Source organism: Stegodyphus dumicola, chromosome 3, assembly GCF_044657685.1.
Source record: "Stegodyphus dumicola isolate Sdum_Otavi_A_Nest chromosome 3, ASM4465768v1".
In the NCBI taxonomy this organism is placed as follows: Eukaryota; Metazoa; Arthropoda; class Arachnida; order Araneae; family Eresidae; genus Stegodyphus; species Stegodyphus dumicola.
This window is the reverse complement of record NC_140770.1, coordinates 260442892-260463234: the sequence shown is the minus strand read 5'-3', so window position 1 is coordinate 260463234 and position 20343 is coordinate 260442892. Positions and strand designations below refer to the sequence as shown.

The 20343-nt window shown below is 32.0% G+C and overlaps 1 protein-coding gene across 1 annotated transcript in view; it reads right to left on the bottom strand.

Moving 5' to 3' along the window:
- LOC118196566 (2',5'-phosphodiesterase 12-like) overlaps positions 1-20343 on the bottom strand; it is a 52626-nt gene that overhangs the window by 3804 nt on the left and 28479 nt on the right. Inside the window, exons 4-6 of the mRNA XM_035368037.2 lie at positions 16794-16926; positions 12242-12397; positions 2229-2349 (exon numbers count right to left, since the gene is read on the bottom strand). Coding sequence (XP_035223928.1) covers positions 2229-2349; positions 12242-12397; positions 16794-16926 — 410 coding nt within the window. The remainder of the gene's footprint in view (positions 1-2228; positions 2350-12241; positions 12398-16793; positions 16927-20343) is intronic.

Genomic DNA, 20343 nt, shown 5'->3' with positions numbered 1-20343 from the left:
GATATTCGAAATTTTATATTCTTTGGTTAATTTAACTTTCTTGCACTTTTAACTAATATAATTCTGAATATTGAAGGAAAGCTTTAATTTTTCAAAGTACTTTTAAACACAATGAAAATAAAATTAATAATTTATAACTTCTTTATTCACTATATTTATATAAAACTAAACTCAATACAAATGTTAACTGATTAGACATTGGTGAAGTCTTCATATAAAGTTCTACAAATATGTACAATAAATTAAAATTCAATTCAAGTCAAATACGATTTAATATAAAAAAATTATGCTGAAAATTACAAGGGGTGGGAGAATGAAATGTGACTAATTTAAGTATTATTAACACACTAAGTTCCATTTATTGCTTAAAAAGAGTTTCCTTGGTAAAGGTTGAAAGTTAAAAACCCAGAAATTCTGATATGTGAAAAAAGTGAGTCTCCTGGTAACACCAGAAGAGCTGGTAGCTGTGAATTTCATTTTTACTGTCTTGTACAAAGTAAAAAGGAAATATTGGAATCGTGAAAAATTTCAGGTATAATATTTTAACGAAAATATCCATTTTGACCGCTATCAAATGCAGTTTTTACATGACATCTGTACGTAAGGACAGAATAAAGCCCCCCTCCCCCCAAATTATAAAATTGATTTAAAATGAATTCTGAAGAGAATTTTTTGTGGCGTCGGTGCGTACGTACGCGATGTATCTCGCATAACTCAAAAACAAGTAGCCTCAGAACATTGAAATTTTGTATATAGGGCTGCTATAACATGTAGATGTGCACCTTGTATTTTGGTTACAATGGGCTGCTCCAAAAGCATATAAATATAAGTGTATATATATATATATTAGAAGTAATAAGAATGTTTAAAAGCTTATGCTAAAAAATACATTTCATTCTATAGTTCCTTATATATTCGCTCTATTACTCGACTCAGTGATCTCAGTTTTTTTTATTCTTGTATGTTTGTAAATTGTGCATTTTTTTGCTTTTTTAATATTCTAAACTTAATATTAAAAATGATTGAATTATGTTGATATTTTCTGGTTTAGGTTTTTATGCCTTAACCTTTAGTAAATCTGCATGCAATATTTGTAGAATTACCAACAATTTAAAAGTTATTTAAGTGCCGCTAAGCGTAATTATTTTTACCACGGCAGCCATGTTTGTTTGCATTTGAAAGTTGCAAAATAGTGGATTTTTTGCCAATCTAGAGAAAGTAAACTTTGCAACAACAAAGATCTCTTATTATTGCAAATTAAATTATGCTTAATGAATTCTGGAATTTATTCAAGAAAATAAGTGTTTAAGATTTACTTTGTATTTTTTAATATAGATAATTTGAGTTTTTATGTATTTTTGCCTTGACGGGAAGTGAGAACTGAATTATTTGAAAGAGAAATACTGAATCATCTGGGAAAAACTATTTCCTTTTTGTTTTGTTTGCTTAATTTCTTTTATACATCATTTTAAATTTATTATAGTATTTGAATAGAACATATGGCAACGATTAAATAATTCTTCAGATGACATGCATTTTGAGTTATAAAATGAATGACATATAACGCTGTTAAGTGAACTTAGCACCAGTGTCGCTATAGTAAACAAATATAGTGAATTTTAAACAGTGCATTTATTTTATTGTGGTTTATGCGCCATCGAGGAAGTAGATTTAATTCAATCCAAGAAATTTTAATGAAATGCAAGAAAAAAATGCACATAATTTAATACTCTAATTTAATACTTTAATAATAATAATAAAAGGAAATCATGTGGTGTACACATCAAATGTTTTCCTTAAAGAATAAAAAGTAAAAAATAGGAGATTTAATGATCTACCTGAAGACATAATGAAAAGCAAGGAGACTTGGCAGCTACAATATATGCATATTATTGCATACTATAATGCTTTATATTAGCAAAGGCAACTTAGGAAGAAATGAAAGTAATACGTATGCTCAAAATTATACAAATTATATATCTTCTGTAGTCTTCCAAATGGATATGCATAAATTGAAAGAACTTTTATCATTGTTTATATAGATAAATGATTTTAATAATGGTATAACCCTTAGGCCAAAAGTAGAAAATAAATGCATTCTAAAGTAATCTTACAATCAGTCTATAAAATAAGTAACAAAATTGATGTGGGCATGCCTTGCGCTAACTTCAAAATATTAAAATTTGAAATAAAAATTAAAAAAAAAAAGAGATTAAAAATGTACATACTACTTTTCCAGTCTATGCAATCCTCAGCAAGATATCCCGCAGTCATAAATTTATACACACCAAATTCAGGGCAACTATTGAAATCTCCACTTAATATTAAAGCTATAGTACACTCAGGATCCTTAAAATAAATAAATAATAATCATGATATTGAAAATTTATTTTACAAAATCATGTATATAAAAAAGCTACATAATGCATACAATTAAAAAAACTTTCATAATTTAAAAAATACACTTAAAATTTTAATTCATTCATAATGACAAATCAGTTATAAATAATATTCTCCTATGTTGCTGAAATATGCAACAGAGTTTTAATATTTTAAATCTTCAATTCCTTATGAACATTCCATCAAATACACAGGCCTGTAAAATTTAAGCTTATAAATAGTTCTTTTAAATTTATTCAAAACTTATAATTTTGGGAATTCCTGAATCTGAAAATGAATGTTTTTTTCCTCTTCATCATAGTGTTTTACTGCAATTTGCATAAATTTAGATTAAACAGTATACAACACTTGTTGAATTAAATTATAAAAAAAAATATTGAATAAAAAGATATAAAAATCTAAATTTTTGACTCTCCAAATATTTAACAAATAAGAATTTGTTGTAGCATTGAAGATTTATTGCTAACATAAACTGTAGACTGACACACATTATATACACATTTATTAGTATTTATGTATTTTTCCACTGACCATTTCTAACAATAACAAAAAAAAAAAAAAAAAAAAAAAAAAAAAAAGTCACCAAATAATGAAATTTAGCACTAGCAATGGATAAGTGTGATATCACAATATACTAGTAAGATCTTCATTTGATTACATCTTACCACAATTCTCAGCAAACCAGTTTCACTTTTGCATTTTAAAAAGAAGGATTAACATTATATTGATTGATATTCTAAATTTGATGTTCTCCCCCTAAGTTCATCTTTTCTCCCAAATTTGAGATCCTTCCAAATTATACATAACACCGCTTGAAAAGGGAACTAAAACCTAAAATTAACCAATCGCACCTTAGCTGTGCATATGCACCTACCTAGTATAAACACTGCTTCATGAGGAATTACGTCTTCTTTTTCTTAACTTCTACCCTGCAAACATCTCTGCGCTGCTAGGCCTACTTGCCTAAAATGACGTCGTACTTCAAAACCCATGAACATAAAAATTATTGTACTTAACTATGATTAAAGAATGTCTTGTATGCAAAGAAATGATTTGATGTGCATGAAAAATAAAGATTATGATTCTTCAAATTCAGTTTCATCACCTGTATCCCTGTATGCCTTTACACTCAGCCATGTTGACTGCCAGAAATTAAAGTATCGGGTTCCTTCTACGTATTAAAATATCACACACATATATATTAAAATTCTGGACCTGCCTTTCTATAAATCAGCAAGAAATGGAATATCTTTAAAATTACAGGATTGGCTATACTGACATGTTATTCAAAACATTGAAAGAATTCGAAGGTTTGGCAAAATGGGTGCAGTAATCACAACTGCATGACACCACTCAGATTTGTATTTAAGGGAAAGTCTGCTGTGCCTAGACCACAAAGATAAATGTTTTGTTGCTATTTTAAATGTTATCAGGAAATTTTGATCACTGGAATAAATGGCATAGTTTTTTTTTAATTGTTTGTCTGATAACCTCAAAGCTTGAACTCTATTTATTTATTTTTTCATGTCATATCCATAACTTATCTGAATAAAGAAGATTGTATTTTAAATGAATTTTATTCACAAAATAAAAAAAAAAATATTTAAAATAAATTTTAAATTTTGCTTCAATAAATTTTATATACTTATCAAAGTATATATAAACAATAATATCACAAAGGAAAATAATTGAAATTTATATCTAGTTTTCTTTCTTTCTAAGTTTTCAGGAAAATTTACTATGTTGTACAAAACTCAAGAATAAATAACAACACAATATAGTCCCTTTCTCTTATTTATTAAATGTTTTTTAATTCATAAATAAAAATACACATGTTTGCATGTTTATAAAGTTATTTATTTCTTACTATAGTTTGACACTAGGTGGCATCTAGAAAGTTTTTGTTCTTGGAGAGAAATTATCTTCATTGAAGACTGTAGGTGCTCACTGATCAACTGGGTTTTCAATGGTGAAAAAAAGCTGTTCATATATAAATGTATTCGCAAACAATGCGATCATTCTTCATGCAAAAATTTGTGACTGAGATATTATTTGACAAGTATGAATAAAAATTAATAAAATCTATCTTCAAATATTTCAATAAGATTTATATCCCACTGCAAATAAATGAACTCCATTTCTAAATTTTCTGTTGCATTATTTATGCTTATTTTTAATGGAAATCAAAATAATGACTTCAAAGAACTAAAATCTTGAAATCTTTCAGTACCGTATTTGCAACACATACCTGAATCAGAATGTAGAGTTTTATTTTCTTACAATGAATTGTAATGCCACTGTGGAGTACATCTGCTAATGAAAGTGAAGGTGGTTCATTTTTTCAGAAATATGGCATTTTCCTTAGAAACAGACAGTGCACAAATGCGTATTCCATAGAGTTAATTTGTGTAATTATCTGATATTTTTCAAAATTAAAACGGGTTGATGCATACACGGAGCTGTTTGCTCTGCAGAGCTAAGAACTTTGCATTTTTCTTTTCTTTCTTTCTTTCTTTTTTTTTGGGGGGGGGAAGCTAAAACAGATGCTGTGCACATGGACAGAAGACCAAGAAAAAAGAAAATCCCCATGAAATTCACAAATCCCCAAATCTTAAGTTTTTGTAAACAAACTGATCTTAAAAATCACCAAACATGGCACCGCACAACAAAAGAATTCACATTATAGCAAAAGGAAAAAGACTATGTTTTGCACAATAAAGAGAATAAGTTTAAATGGTAACCCGAATTCCTGGCACTGGCTTTAACCCCTTCCCAGTGTCGCCTGAGTCCAGTGCGCGCAACTACTGTGTGTCATATTTGTGATGCTCGAACTGACTTTACAAAGAAGAAAAATTAGTTTTTCTATTTTGTGAAGCCTGAGCTGAGTTCCTTTTGCTTTAGGATATTCAGTTCAGACTTAATTCATTATTTTCAAAATACACAGTGTTACTGGTCCTACTTTTTCATGGATTTCAGTCAGGGCAAGGTGTAGGTGTGTTCAGCTAAACATAGACACATGTTGGGTTTTGTTTGTTTCCAGTAAATTTTATACCAAAAAGTTTTCTTTTTTTCCAATGTCTGATTCAAATATCGATGAGGAGTATACTTTAGGTTCTCCTGGATCAGACAGAGTGTGGTAAGGGCTTGTGTGCAGTATCGTATTTGAATACTCAAAATCATATTGCTGAATTAACACTGGTTTTTCAGCTTCAAAATTTTGTTTAATTTGCTGTAATTGAATAACAGGTGTCTGTAATCCATTACTTTTTTACGTGTATGTCAAAATAGTACATATGGTATTTTTTTTTTTTTTTTTTTTTTTTACTAAATAACCATTTTGTAATTTTTATATTGATATACTGTAGTGGCCCAGTTAGTGCATGAGAAATAATTATTTTTTATTTCATATATTTGTTCATATATTTAATTATTTTATAAAATTAACTTTAATATTTTGTTAATATTCATATTTATATTTCTTTTATGCTGAATGCCAATAAGTAGTTCATATTTATATTTAAATTTCTTTATGCTGAATGGCAACTAGTTCTAGTTCTGATTCATGATTGCTAGGTTTTGGTTTCAAAACGTTGCTCGTAGCGTCGCATTTCGATAGCTGGAAAATAAAATGCAATAACTTAGCTATTTGTTTATAATTCATGCTGTTACTAGTCATAAATTAATTTTAAACATTAGTAGCCAAGGCTACATCGTGGTGACCCTGATTAATTTTCGAAATGTCAACAAATGACTCTTCTGAAACTGCTATGAAAGATATGATGCAGTCACCGGAGCTTCATAAGGTGAGTGTAAAAATACCTCCTTTTTGGATTGATAAACCGGAAATATGGTTTTTTCAAGTTGAAGCTCAGTTTAAAATTAGTAATATCGTTTCAGAAGAAACGAAATTTAATTATTTAGTTTCACAGCTTGAACCTAAGTTCGTCGAAAATATTTGGGACATTGTAACGAACGATAGTGCCACAAAATATTCGGATGCTAAAATTAGGTTATTACATTTATTCAAAGAAAGTGAAAATGTACGGATTAAACGTTTGATTACTGGTATCGAACTTGGAGACATGAAACCAAGCCAACTTTTGCAGAAGTTGAGAGTTTTGCAGAGTTGCTACTACAGATGTGTCTGAAAATCTAATCAAAACTTTATGGCTGGAGAAGCTACCTGACTCCATAAAAAATATATTATTAGTTAGTGATGAAGATGTAACCAAGTTAGCGTCTATGGCAGATAAAATTAGTGATATGAATCGGAAACCAGAAGTATTTAGTACTAATGCTTCTTCCGTTCCCGCAAATGATTTGTTGCAAAGAATTACCTTTCCTAACAAAAAATTGATCAAATCACCATTCGCTCAAGACGCAGGGACTCGGATTTACGTAATTCACGTTCACGATCTCGAAGCCGATCTCGTAAACGATATGACCCTACTGGCAAATTTTGTTTTTATCACTTTCGTTTTGGAGCAAAATGCAAGCCTCCGTGTGCTTGGGTAAAAACGATTTCAAAAACCAAGAAAACTCGAATCTGCAGTAGGTTCAGCGGCAAACGCTGCTGCAGAAAATATGAAGGATTGTCGCAAATTTCGTTTATTCGTTCGTGACCGAAGATCAAATTTGCACTTTCTTATTGATAGCGGAGCTGACGTAAGCATAATTTCTGCTACTTCACAGAATAAATGTAAAACTGAATATAAACTGTATGCAGCTAATGGCACAGATATTTCCACTTATGGCATAAAAACGCTAACTCTTGATTTGGGATTACGTCGTGATTTTCAGTTTCCATTCATAATTGCTGATGTCACAAAAGGTATTTTAGGAGCTGACTTTCTTCACAAATATAAATTGCTTGTCGATATAAATAAGAAAAAATTAATTGATGGCGTAACACAGCTTTGTGTCCAGTGTGATGTCGCTGCTATTTCCAGTGATTACTCAGTAACCACATTAAATAAATCCATAAAAATTTTCGATTTACTGTCGAAATATCCCGAAATTTCTAAACCTAACCTTTTTCCTACACAAATTAAACATGGTGTTACACATTTTATTATGACTGATGGTCAACCCGTTTATTCAAAGGCACGACGGCTCGATCCAAAACGCTTAGCTATAGCTAAAGAGGAATTTAAATTTATGCTTGACAATGGAATAATTCGTCCATCAAACTCCCAGTGGTCAAGCCCCTTGCACCTTGTTATGAAAAAGGATGGTTCATATCGTCCTTGCGGAGACTACCGACGATTGAATGCGCAGACGATACCTGATCGATACCCAATTCCTCACATTGAAGATTTTTATCATATTTTAAGAGGTACAAATATTTTTTCTAAAATTGATTTATTCAAAGCTTATTTTTAAATTCCCATTGCAGAAGAAGACAAATGTAAAACGGCTATCATCACTCTTTTCGGTTTATACGAATTTAATGTAATGAGTTTCGGTTTAAAAAATGCTCCTGCAACGTTCCAAAGATTTATTCACGAAGTCTTTAGAGGATTAGAATTCGTTTTCCCCTATTTAGACGATATACTCATTGTATCCAGTACCCATGAAGAACACGAAAATCACCTTAAATTAGTTTTCGAAAGATTACATACATTTGGGTTAAGAATTAATGTTTCAAAATCTGTCTTTGCTGTTCCCCAAATCGAGTTTCTAGGCTACCTAATTACACCTAAGGGTTCCCGTCCTTTGCCAGAAAGAGTTCAAGCTATTACTAACTACAAACGACCAGAAACAATTCATGAACTTAGAACTTTTCTTGGAATACTTAACTTTTATCGTCGTTATATAAAGGATGCAGTGAAGAATCAAGCATTGTTACATGCGTATCTCAAGGCAGCTAAAAAGAGGGACAAACATAAAATCGAATGGACTGAAGAAGCTGAAAAACAGTTTGAAACGTGCAAGAATGACCTGGTGAATACGGCACTGTTGTCTTTTCCCAATTCTGAATTACCTCTGGCGTTATTTACAGATGCTTCAGATATGGCGATTGGCTCAGTGTTGCAACAATATGAAAACTCCTCGTGGAAGCCAATAGCATTTTTTTCTAAAAAATTAAGTGATACTCAGCAAAAATATAGCACCTATGATAGAGAACTATTAAGCATATATCTTTCAGTTAGACACTTTAAGCATTATCTAGAAGGAAGAGTATTTACAATTTATACAGATCACAAGCCCTTAATATTCGCCTTTCGTCAAAAACTTGACAAAGCAGCACCTAGACAGGCTCGCCAACTTCTATACATCTCCCAGTTTTCGACTGATATCAAATATGTAAAAGGTGAGAATAATATTGTGGCGGATACATTATCTAGAGTTAATGAAATTTCATCGATAGATTATGATAAAATAGCTGATGAACAAACTCAAGATGAAGAACTGAAGAGTTTGCAAACCACTACTTCCTTGAATTTCAAGCAATGTTCTCTACCTTCGGGGAAATATTTGTGGTGTGATACATCAACTAAACATGTTCGGCCGTATATTCCTCAGGCTTTCAGAAAACACGTCTTTCAACGAATTCATGGTTTATCACATCCAGGAATAAAATCGACTATGAAATTAATGACATCAAAATTCATTTGGCCTAACATAAAAAAAGATGTACAGTTGTGGACAAGAACCTGCATTCCTTGCCAAAAAGCTAAAATCAGTCGGCACACCAAAACAAAATTAGGTGAGTTTGAAGTACCACCAGGAAGATTTTCTGTCATCCATATCGATCTCATAGGACCACTTCCACCATCTAAAGGGAATATTTATTGTCTTACTTGCATAGATAGATTTTCGAATTGGATGGAAGCAATTCCTTTAGAAAATATTTCCGCTGAGAACGTCGCAAGAGCCTTTTATAGCAACTGGATTGCACGTTTCGGAACGCCAAGTAAACTCATTAGTGATCGTGGATCCCAATTTAAAAGTGATACATTACGAGCTTTGTCCAAAATCTGTGGCATCAATTTACAACACACTACTGCCTACCACCCCTCGTGTAATGGCAAAGTTGAGCGCCTTCATCGAACATTAAAAACAGCATTAAAAGCCCACAACAACATATCTTGGACGGACACGTTACCAACATTACTTTTGGGTTTGCGTACTGCTATTCAAGAAGATACCAATCATTCTATTGCGCAAGTAGTTTATGGCCAGAGTCTCAGACTTCCTGGAGAGTTTTTCAGCGAACCAAGTATTCAGACAGCATCGGAGACTTTTGCTAATAAACTCCAGAAACAGATGGAAGTTGTTGGACCGAGACTAATTCGTAAAAATTCATCTGAACAGATATTTGTCCATAAAGACTTAAAAACTTGTTCTCATGTGTTTCAGTGAATAGATCGGGTAAAAAAACCTTTGCAACCTCCTTATGAAGGACCATTTCCTGTTATTGATCGCAAGGACAAATATTTTACTATTAGCATAAAAGGAAAACATATTAATGTATCCCTGGATCACTTGAAACCAGCATATATTTTAGCTGAGGAAAATTCTCATTTGATACAACCTGACTACACTAATTTGCAGAGACCGGACTCAAATTCGGATGTGAATCAAAAACATTCTCGCACAGGCAGAACTATACGTTACCTGTTAGATTCAAGGACTGACTAAATTATTTTGATAGTGGTTAACACTGCAATACTAGTTACTACCTATTTCTCCATCTTCGTAATGTAACTTAGTTACTGGTGGGGGAGTAGTGTAGTGGCCCAGTTAGTGCATGAGAAATAATTATTTTTTATTTCATATATTTGTTCATATATTTAATTATTTTATAAAATTAACTTTAATATTTTGTTAATATTCATATTTATATTTCTTTTATGCTGAATGCCAATAAGTAGTTCATATTTATATTTAAATTTCTTTATGCTGAATGGCAACTAGTTCTAGTTCTGATTCATGATTGCTAGGTTTTGGTTTCAAAACGTTGCTCGTAGCGTCGCATTTCGATAGCTGGAAAATAAAATGCAATAACTTAGCTATTTGTTTATAATTCATGCTGTTACTAGTCATAAATTAATTTTAAACATTAGTAGCCAAGGCTACAATACAGAACAAAACTGAACAGTTAAAAAATATTCTTTCCACTTTTGGGGCCTTTTCCTGAAATATATGCTACAGTTAAGGGGCAACAAACAGACAAACTAGGAAAAATTTCAGCGTTTTTACACACACACACACACAAAAAAAAAAAAAAAAAAAAAAAAAGCAAAATTCGTGAACATTAATTTCATGTATAACTGGTGCAGATTTTCTAAAAATGATTAAAAATTCAAAATTGGCAGATGTTCCTTAAATTTTCCTAGAAGCTATAATCTAACTGAACTGTCTCAACAGCCAACCACTATCACTGATCCTTTTTTAAAATTTTATTGATTTATTTTTAATTGAATCGTCATTTTTTTCTCTACAGGAATGTCCCAGATGGTCTCCATTGTTTCTAGTAGTGCTGAAGCAAATGACCTTTCTACACAAATGTCTCTTCCTTGAATTAGATTACTTTAATTGTTAAAGCAGATTTTTTTTTTTTTTTTTTTTCCGGAATATTCTCCATCTTTCCAAACACCCTATAGTCTTTGCTTTTTACCCATGAATTTCTCAATAACAGTGAGTGGAAGAGTGAGCTTTATGAAGTTCAACTTTGACATGTTGCCGGTCACATTTGCATCTCATTGTTATAAGGGTGACTTTCATAAAACATTTTTTTTAGCGCAAAGGGCCAACTCAGAAGGGCTATTAATTTCATTTTGGCACTTTGCGTCGGTTCACCGTAAATGGCATTTCACTATTCAAATTGTTTCCACTAAATATTGGAGTCCTGCATTATATTTAAAGAAATTCAATAATAAAGAATCTGCATGAATGTATGTAGTATGTTTCTCCCACTGTGAAAACACAACAGTACCTAGAGACATCAAATTTTAATAAAATAGTCCTCCACTCGAATATGGGTATCTGGAAGTCCAAATTTGGAATTTGTTTTATTATCTATTACATATTTTGTAAAATGTTATTGAATTTTTTAATAACAAACTCAACATTTTCAATGGCAACACTGTACAAAATAAATAAATAAAATAAAATAAAATAATAAATTTTATTTCCAGGGTGCGAAACTGTGTATTAGAAATTCTAAAGATATGCTTTTTTAAAATTATTTTGTCGTATTGCTGCTGAATTGAATTTTATGGTTAAGTGCAAAGAATATGATATTTAATAAATAAAGGCAACACACAAAACATTAAAAAAGCTCCTTTGGGTGTTATATAAAATCTGAAAGCTTTTAGATTTTTTTCTCCCACTGCTAATGAGATGGTACTTAGTTGATAACACTTATTTTGAAAGAGTTCATGAAATGTAATCAGAAAATTTGAAACTTGTTTCAAAGTGGCTGACCGTTTCTCACTGCTTGCAACATCAATTTGCGATGGCTTCGTTATGCACTGCATAGTTTGAATTCTATATTCATCCAGAAGTTAATTCTCATATCAAACGGCAATCATAGAAAAGATATGGAAATGTCAGATGAGAAAAATTAAGGAATTAAGGCCTTTTAAGGTCCAAAGAACCCTAAGGACTCTTAAGGACTTTACCAGCTCCTGTAGATCTCAACAGCAGATTTTATACTAAATGGATTGTAAATGTATAGTTATCATCTTAGTTAATTAATTTTGAAAGGCCAAAAAATAAGAATTACCTTACTTAAGAAATTTTTAATCAATGGCAAAGTATTAATTATAGTTATATCTAAGTTCATAAATTTTCTAATTTCAGCTTTTTAAAATAAGAAATAAATAACACATACCTTATTCTTGTATTTTTGAAGTAAATGTTCCAAATAAAAAATGCAAGAAGCAGCTTGGATTAGGCGTATATTGTCTGATTCAGGATGAAAATACAAATGAGTATTACCAACAAGAATCTTCTTTCGTGGATTATCTACGCTTTCTAAAAGAACAGCCTATAAAATAAATTTAAAAACAAATGATTAAATTTAATTTAGCTTCCTTTAAAACCTAATAAATGCAATGTAACATTTAGGCTTTAATCCGGTTGCTTTAGCTACATTGTTTAGTTAGGTCTTTAGACAGAGGTTTAAGGAGTTGATACTTACAACTCTTTGTGGGACAATTAATTTGAATTATCATCTCATTTTGAGGAAACACCACAAAAGTTGCTTTTATTTTGGAAAATAATTCAGGATAAATGGTTGAAGATCCAAGAAAATCACTAAAATATGACGATAAGTCAAAAGTCTCAGAAATACAAGTAGAAAGAAAACAATCAAAGTTCTTAACATATACAACTAGGATATTAACACACTAGTGATCCAAAAGTCAGTTAACATTTGAAAAGTCAATAATTCTCGGAATAATGCAAGCAGAAATGTAAAAACTGTCAAACATGCTTGAAATGACAAGGGGTTTTGTTGAAACCAAAGGGGATAAAAAGACACACAGACTGATGGCAAAACATCAGTGACGCCTCATGAGAATCGTGTATAAAATGACCTGTGCTGAAAGGAAATCAGGAAAAGTCCTGCAACAGGTGTAGCTGTGAAGACAAAATTCAAACCCACAGGTTCTTTAGATAATCAGCACTATAGTGGGTGACCAGACACAAGTGCTACTGCTGCTCGGACAGTTCAGGAAACAATGGAGACTTTAGAAGGTTCGCCTACGCACGTAAGAGTCAGTACTTAAGAAGTCGCACGTTGCACCGGCATTTCACACCCTACTGTTCGGAAAGTCCTAAAGCGTACCTTCCAATGCTATCAGTACAAAATCCAGCATCATCATGAACTGTTAACTGCCAATTTTGTGACGCATTTGCAGAGTGAGCATTTCAGAAAATGGGGTGAGATGGTGATTGATTGTGTATCATGTTGCAGACCAATGAAGCTCATTACTAACTCTGAGGGTCTGTCGACTCCCTCAACTATAGAATTTGGGATACTGAAAATCCTAGAACTGTCTTATAAACCACACTGCATAACAAGGAAGTCATGGTGTGCTGTGGATTTACCACATCAATCATGACCATACCCTTATTCTTTGAGGAAATGCAAGGTTTTGCTTTTCAAACTGTCAGCATGATGGGTGTGAGGTACAACGATATGTTACAAAATCGCATCATCTCTAGCCTGGCTGATAAACACCTGCTGGAAGGTATGACTTTTATGCAGGATTCCCACCCCATATTGCTACACATGTGAAAGATCTCTTGTGTACATCGTTTGGTGAGAATCGCATGCTGAGCCACCACTTCCACCATGCTTGACCTCCCAGGTCCCCTCATCCCAATCTGTGTGATTATTGATTGTGTGGTTCTACCGTGATCGTCTGACCTCATTAGGCATGCTAAAAGACAACACCCAGCAGCTACTATTTCTCTCTGTACTTACAGATATGCTGTATAGTATTGTACAATTGTTTACAATATTTGTCCCTTGACTACAAGTACAGCTGATTAATGACGACCAACATGTTGAGCATTTGCTATAAAGAACACTGTCTTTGCTAAAAATCAATTGTTATGCTAATTATTGTTATTGTTACCATATGAAGCACATCTGTTGGCCATTTTCTGTACTTTTTTGGTAGGTTTCAATAAAACCCCATGTCATTTCAAGTATGTGAGTCAGTTTTTACTTCTTTACCTACATTATTTCGTGAATACTGAACTTTCAAATGTTTACGGACTTTTGGGTCACCAGTACTACCAGGAACTTCAGTTTGTACAAAGGGATGGTGATAACCTGCTAATAAATGTCTGCCTCCTAGTTTGTTCCAATTTTTTTCTTTTTTTTTTTTATAGAAAGATTGTGAATTTAAATTACGTCATAGAACATCATATCACATCATAAATGGAGGATCCTACGATGTTTTGGTCAAATTAGTTGAAGATTCAAGAATTTATTAAAGGGTGTACATGGATAACATCTAAAGCCTTTTCTATATTGATGAAACCAATCTTTCTCCCACACCTTTAAAATAAACTAAACTCAGTGGTGCAACAGCCCTAGTGGGCCATGGTCTGCAGTGCCTTTTTTCTGCTTTCTTGACCTTTGGCCCCCAAGTACATCAGCATATGCCCTGGGCAAGTGGTCAGCTTGTCTGAGAACCCCGGTGTTTAGTCCCCAAGTGAACTTGGTACTCATTTCATCGACTCACTTAAGGGATGAAAGGCTAATGCGACCAGAACACTATGTTGTGGAATGCCAAAATTCCATTATATTATGAATGTCTATAATGTTATGTCCACTGAAAATTTGGCCACATCAGTCAACCTTGCCCAGTCCGGGGATTAAACCCTGGACCTGTGGTGCAGCTGTACGACGTACTAGCCACTTCGTCACCATGCAGTAACACCTTTAAAATGCCTAGCCTCTAAAGATACTCAGTATCATTGTAACAGTCGCTTCACTATTTTACTCTGACCAGATACTGATGGAACATAAAATGATACTTATACTTATATGAATATCAGAAATACCAAGAATTTTTGGAAATGTTTCTGGCGTACAGCAGACAAACAAAAAAAAGTGGTTTATTTTTAATATATTTGTAAAATGTCTGAAGAAAAAAATTTCTTTTTTTGCAAAATTTAATATTTTTTTATTTTAAAATTAAATTTTTTTAAAATCTTATGATATTTGTTTCTTGCAATTTCAAAAATAAGATATTTGAATAAAAGTAATAGTTTAAGAAACTAAAATTAGGATGAATTGAAAAATTGTGTGAAACAATGGCACAGTGATAAAACTTTTTAAAGCAATGTATGAGACTCATCCTAAATGCAGTTTTCAAATGTATTTATTGTAGTCTGGGTCACAAAGTATTCTTTCAAAAGAAAAGTAATTAAAAAATACACAAATAAAATTCTTGAAGATTTATATCAATAAATACGCTTAAAATATGCAGTTTGAATGAATAAATAGAAATTTAAAAAAAAAAATTATTTGAAGAAACCATGTAATTCAAACAATTATAATGAAATTCTACAAAGAAAAGTATTATCTAAAAGTAACAACCATGATTAAAAAATATAATATAAAGAAAATTATTTCAAAGAATGAACAATGCACCTTTTTTCTCCCACTCATGCAAAGGGGAGGGGTTTACAGGGACTGTAAAAAATTTAGATTTCATAATTCTTATAAAACTGACTTTTTAATTTTAAAATATCACAGCATTAATATTTACATAATTTAAAACATTTTTGTAACTATACATACATGTCTGCAGCCAATGGTTGTGCAAAATTAAAGTTACGTATGAACTTTCCTGAACATGCTGCAAAGCACAAGATAATACATAAGAACTTGCATACTGCATTCTGCTGCTAGTTTCAACATTCAATAGAGCTGCTTAGCATACTTTTAAGTGTGGCATGCATATGCCACACATGTTTCAGTAGATAAGGATTTACATGCTTTATATTTAACCATCATTTCACTGATCACTTTTTTGTAAAATGTAAATACTAGCCACACAGATGCTTATTTTTTGTGTAAATTTTTTTGTTTTCTATAAAATGATTTTAATAATTATTACTTATGAACATTACAGTATTTATGAGCCATAAAGAAAGACAAAGAAGTGTTCTTTTGCCAATTCACAAAGTTGTCAAAGAGTTCATGACTTTTTATAGATAACCAGAAAGAATCAAAATATATTCATAGATTTTACAAGTTTCATTTCAAATTATTTTCCAACTAACAACAATCAATGCAACTCAACCAACAATCAATCAACAAGTTTTCATGTTAACATGAAAATAACTTCATATTACAGTTATGTTGTTAATTACTTCAGTCCAGAATATCTATAATTGATTTAGTGTCTGTTGTTTGTACAGTTAGTTACCTTAATTATTATAAATTATAAATTAATGGACTTTTATACAAGATTTTTCAAAATCAATTATATACTTGTAGAGACATTAAGATTTTTTGGAAGCAGGCAAGATGAAAAATATGCAACACCTTCACCGGAAATTGAACCGCGGACCTCTCAATTACACGCTGAGCTTGCAGACCACTACACCTCGAATGCATACTAAGAAGGTGGGAGAAATACCTTACATACTCCCCCTTTTAAAGGGCGATTGGGGATTTTAGAGGACCCAATCACCAAATCCTGGGTGTGCAGAATCATCATCCACCACCTTTTAGTTCGGGTGCCACTGTAGAGACATTAGGATTTTTTGGAAGCAGGCAAGATGAAAAATATGCAACACCTTAGCCGGAAATTGAATTGCAGACCTCTCAATTATGCACTGAGCGTGCAGACCACTACACCACGAAGGCGGGAGAAATACCTTATATACTAATTAGTGAATAAAACTGTACTAACTTGTACAGATGTAGTTCGATTCATAAACCTCTCCTTTAACTTTTCATTTTCTTGAAGTTTTGATGCTATTTTTTGCAAAGAAGGCTCTATTTCCACAGATTCACTTAATATTTTGGCTCCAGATTCAATTAATCTAAAAATAAATAAATTAATTAATTAAATTAAAAAAGAGCTGCAGAAATATTTATGACATTTAAACAATGATAAAATTTTAACAGGGTTCCTACACATTTCTGCACATGAATACTCTTAAGGACCATTAATGAAAAAAATTAAGGACCATGTCAGCAAAAGGGACCTGAATAAATTCAATTAAAGATACTATCTATAGCTGAACTTCCCTTTTGTAATATCATCCTAAGAATAAAAGAGATCCGTAAGCAGGATGCGATGCATTATTATTAAACATAATTTAATAAAAATACCATATTTGACGGCATATAAGACGCACTTTTTTTTCCTAAATTTGGTCTCAAGTTACCTGCGTCTTATATGTGAAGGACACAGGTTAACCTTCAATACTGAATGCTATTTTTAACCCGGATAAAGGTCTAGACACACATAACTTTTTCTACATCTGCCATAATTATTTTGCGCATGCGTGAAATATCTGTCTCCAAAAAGTGCCAAAGCTCAAAGCTGATGTCGAAGTTTGAACAGGTTCGACGGTCACATTACGTCTATGCAGCCTTTCCTTCTTTACATAGACTTTCTTTGACTCAAGCCGACACACGTGTCAGTATCGGAATCGACACACGTGTCGGTCAAAACTACCGCCGTTTTTCATATTCAAAAGAAAAACTCATCCGAAAGAAAAACTTCCAACGGGTGTTATTGTTCATGTTTATCCGAAAGGCTGAATGGACGAAGCTGGAATGAAACTGTGGTTACAGAACATATGGGCGACCTGGTGGAATAAAACCCACTCTTTCAGTTTTGAATCAGTTTAGATCATAGAACTGAAACCATAAAGAATAAAGCGAGAAAATTAAAAACCCAGATAGCTGTCATTCCTGGTGGACTGACTAGCCAATTGCAGCCTTTAGATGTATCGGTGAATAAGCCAGCCATTTAAGGAAAAAACGCGAGAACGATGGAACAAGTGGATAGAAGAGCCACATCACGCCCTCACACCCTCAGGTAGAATGAAGCGGCCCTCTATTTCACAAGTGTGCAAGTGGGTAAAAAGATCTTGAGAGGATGTAAAGGCTGAAGTAATTGTTAAGTCTTTTTAAGAAGTGCGGAATCAGTAATGCTCTTGATGGAACAGAAGACAACGCATTATTCGAAGAAGGTGATACTAGCGATGATGGAAACAGTAGTGATGACGATATTCTCGTTTTCGATGATGATGATAGTGAAAAGGATCTTTATGGTTCTGAAAGTGATTAAAGTCTAATTTCATGATAGGCAACGTTTTCCTTGAATCTGTGCATTTTGTTGTTTCTGCTTTATTTTGTATTATGTTTGATTGCTTGCCATTCATTCATTTATTCATTATTGAAATTTACATATCATGTTCAAAATAGCTTGCCGTTTGTTAATTTTCCTTGATAAAAATATGTTTAGTAATTGCATTCAATGATTGTTTACTTGGCTTTTATGAAACGTGAGAACTAAAAGAAACCACACTTTAAGTTATTGTGGTATTGTGCTATCGCGCAGACTATTGAAACTTTTTTCCTTGTGTGTGGCCTTCTAAATAAGGGTGCGTCTTATATGCCGTCAAATACGGTAATTATAACACAAATTTAAAAATAAAATCAACTTTAAAAAATTTATCAAGCATCATTAAATATTTTACACTAATAATAGTTGGACATATTTGAAAGAAGATTAGTGACATTTTATTAATGTTTTACTAACAGTTTTATGTTTACTTTTTCTTTTATGTCTCATTTTGTCACATATTTGCTCAGTCTAGAGATTTAGTGAATAGCAGGTTGATTATGTCAAAAGGCAAGGTTAAAATGAGAAGTAAAATCATAGTCAGCATGACTGGTAACAGAAAACTGTACGCTCTAACTGTCTGATGCAGTTGGCATAATAGCTTCATGTAGAGTTCCTAGGGTTGTAACCCAATTAATATACTTTAAGATTCCAATAAGCTCCTATAGAACCAGAGGTGATAAGTTGTTTTCTATTATTTTAAGTCTCACTAGCTGCAAAGAATAAGTTTTACATTAATTTTTACATTTGCTTGCTATATCTTGTGACCATGGTAAGGATAATGAAAGGCAATAACCAGCTTTAACCTGCAGCAGTGACTTTTAAGGGTGAGCAGTTAGTTAAAAATAATTAAATTAAGTAGTTAGATACCCTTAGTCACAACAGATTTGCATGGTCACTGTTAAATTTTATTTTTTTAAAATATTTTTTTACAAAGAAAAGCACTATTAAAACCACAATCTAATACCATTTTACAGTTTAAAATTCATGCAATTTATGACATTGATTCTTAAACAATAATATGATAATTACACATTAAAAGCTACAAATCATTTATATTTTGTAGCAACAACACTTGACAAAATATTTATGCACCTTTTTTTATTTAAATCCTTCCTAGAAATTCAGGCTAATTTATATTAATTTCCTTCTCTTTAAGCATCTTTTCTAACAATTAGAAATTTGTTTCAATATGCAAACCAGTGTACCCACTAGTTTCTGAGTGCTTTATCTCCTAACTTGTCAATCTTCTGATGATGTATCTAATGAGGTTTTCATTGATCTGGTAAAAGTTAAATAGTCTCAAACCCTGGCAGACGTGAAACAAATTATTGTTATGTCTGAAAGTAACTACACAGTCAGATAAAGGTTTAAATAAGTCTCTTAGTTAAAAAGAACTTAGAACATAAAGGCATGATCTTATCGTAACAAAATACACTAAAGCCCGTGGTGATGTAATTAAACAGGAACAGTCAAATTCAAACTAAAACCGTCGACTAGTAGTCAAAGACTACACAATTTAATCTTAATCTAAAATGGTTTAGTATTTCTTACTGTCATAACAAATTAAATGTTGACAACGATAACGCACAGATGAATAATTACAAATTATCACAGCTGGCAGGAACTAATGCAGCGTGCAAGCAGAGGCCAATGTCTTACAATTCAAAAATCTCAATTTAAAAACTATCTAAATGATTTGCATTCTGGTGGGGAAGTAAGTTACAGGAAAGGCTGAAATTATAAACAACTGGTTAATTTACATAAAAAACTAAATGCATTTAGAATTTACAGAAAAAGCTACTAATTTTATTTCTTTCCTAATATGAACACTGAGAAGAAATATGAATATATGATAAGGGCTGGTTTCAGAGCTACTGTGGCCAGTTACACAGACGGTGTAACAGAATGTTTAGAATTTAGCGACACACCGAGCAACAAAAATCTAGAAATGGCAAAACTTTAGAATTAAGGACAGGCACTGGGAGCAGAATTTATGAACATGAAAAGCTTAAGAATTGGATGACTGACGCTTTTTTTTTTTTTTAATGTAAAGCTTTTATTCCATTTTTTATTAATTTTTATTCATCTAACTAATTAT